At 46.1% G+C, this 1,875-nt stretch overlaps 1 protein-coding gene across 1 annotated transcript in view; it reads left to right on the forward strand.

Annotated features, from left to right (window-relative positions):
- Positions 1 to 348: 348 nt before the first annotated feature.
- Positions 349 to 1,875, forward strand: part of LOC145415334 (proto-oncogene tyrosine-protein kinase LCK-like) — a 1,911-nt gene continuing 384 nt past the window's right edge. Inside the window, exon 1 of the mRNA XM_080284611.1 lies at positions 349 to 963. Coding sequence (XP_080140737.1) covers positions 349 to 963 — 615 coding nt within the window. The remainder of the gene's footprint in view (positions 964 to 1,875) is intronic.

The raw sequence follows: 1,875 nt of genomic DNA on the forward strand, positions 1-1,875 counted from the left end.
TCCACTGTGTTTTCGTAAGACTTTAGGAGGACACGGATTTCCCTGTTTGCACGCTTATTTCTCTGTCTGTACACGGATTTCTCTGTCTGCACACTTATTTCTCTGTCTGCACACGAATTTCTCTGTCTGCACAAGGATTTCTCCGTCTGCACAAGGATTTCTCTGTCTGCACACGGATTTCTGTCTGCACAACGGATTCAGAGGTGGCTATAAGCTGACCTACGTTGTAAATAAATCTCATCTTTCAACCTTCCGTCCCTTTTTTACAATTTCAATCTTGTTTAACGCGAACAATTTCCTACATTTTGTTTAACGGGTAAAATTTCTATATCTTCTTTAGCGGGTACGATGTGTTTTGAGGACAGGATCGAGTCTGCCAGTACCATTTTGGCGGACGTGAAAGTAGAGGAATTTTTGGCTAAGGGGCTTTTTGGGCGAGCCGAGCGAGTGAAATTTCGGGGGTGCGAGGCGGTTATGAAAGTTGGCAATAAGGAAAATGCACGAACGATCTATAGTTTCCTGCAGGAGGCCAGGATCTTGTATGAACTGGCAGGGGCGGGAGGGGCGCCTGAACTGTATGCTGTCGCCGAGGACAGCCCCGTGATACTGATGGAGTTGTGCACGGGAGCGACGCTGGTTAAATTCTGGGAGGCAAATAAAGAGGACAAAGATAAGCTTCTGGATGTCATGAAGAGCCTGGCACGAAAGGTTATTGAGGTGCATGACGCCGGGTACGTCCACAATGACGTCCACATGAGCAACGTTATAGTTACCGACCCCAGCGGACGAAGCTTCGATACCCGGCTCATCGACTTCGGCCTCTCACAGCCTCTGAACCACCGCCAGTCCGTGCGAAAGCAGATGGGGAAAGACGTCTGTAAATTTCTCGATTCCCTGTATATCATGAAAATAATCTGTAACCACGAGCGCAATGCCATGGCGGTAGAGGCGGTGTTTAAGAAGGTAAGGGAGAGCAAAGGAGACGAGATACCTATGCGAAAGGTCTTGAGGTGGCTGGACGACCTACCTTTCTTCCCCAGCAAAGAGATTGAAACCTACACTAGTCCTCGCTTCCCCTCTTGCTCCCTACAACTCCCACCCCTGAAGCTCCCCCCGCTGCCGTCTTTGTCATTTCCTCCCTGTTTCCTTCCGTATCTTTTTTCATTCATTTGCGAAAAGGGAGAGGAAAAGGGTGAAGGAAAGAAGGAAAGGGGGAAGGAAAGAAGGGAGGGGACTGAGGACGAGGGAGGACGGGAGGAGAAAAAGGCAAGGATGAAAGAAGAGGAAGTAAGGGAAGAGAAAAGAGAGGAGAGGAAGAGGAAGATAGTTCACAAGGACGAGGGAGAAAAGGAAGAGACGAAAAGGAAGAAGGGAAGTGAAAGCAAAAGGAAAAAAAGCCAGTGAGGAAGAACAACTGAGGAAAAGGAGGAAAAAGAGTTGAAAGGAAGGCAGGGAGGGAGAAGGCGATCAAGAAGAAGAGAGATAATGAAAGGAAGAGGAAGAGGATGAGAGAAGAAAAAAAGCGATATAAACCAGTACAAAACACTCCATCTCCAATCTAACTATACTCTTTTCACTCTGACTTGGCCTAAAATTGCCATCTCTCCATTTTCATTATTGAGTTGTAGCAATAGATTAGCATTAGAATATGATGATAGTCACGAAGAAGAGCATGGAATGGATGCTCTTAAGGAATTGATTACTGGGCTTTGTTTAGGTCGTTTGGTCATAGATTTTGAGAAAGAGAAAGAGAGAGAGAGAGAGAGAGAGAGATTAACCCTCGCATGTCTACGTTAATACTACAGTCCTTTCACCTGTCAGCTTGTACCTTCTCTCGAATTCAAAACCCCGAAGAAAAAACAATCTTTAATATAC

This window comes from Coenobita brevimanus, chromosome 102 (assembly GCF_032717465.1).
Source record: "Coenobita brevimanus isolate Jiangsu-jjx chromosome 102, ASM3271746v2, whole genome shotgun sequence".
NCBI lineage: Eukaryota > Metazoa > Arthropoda > Malacostraca > Decapoda > Coenobitidae > Coenobita > Coenobita brevimanus.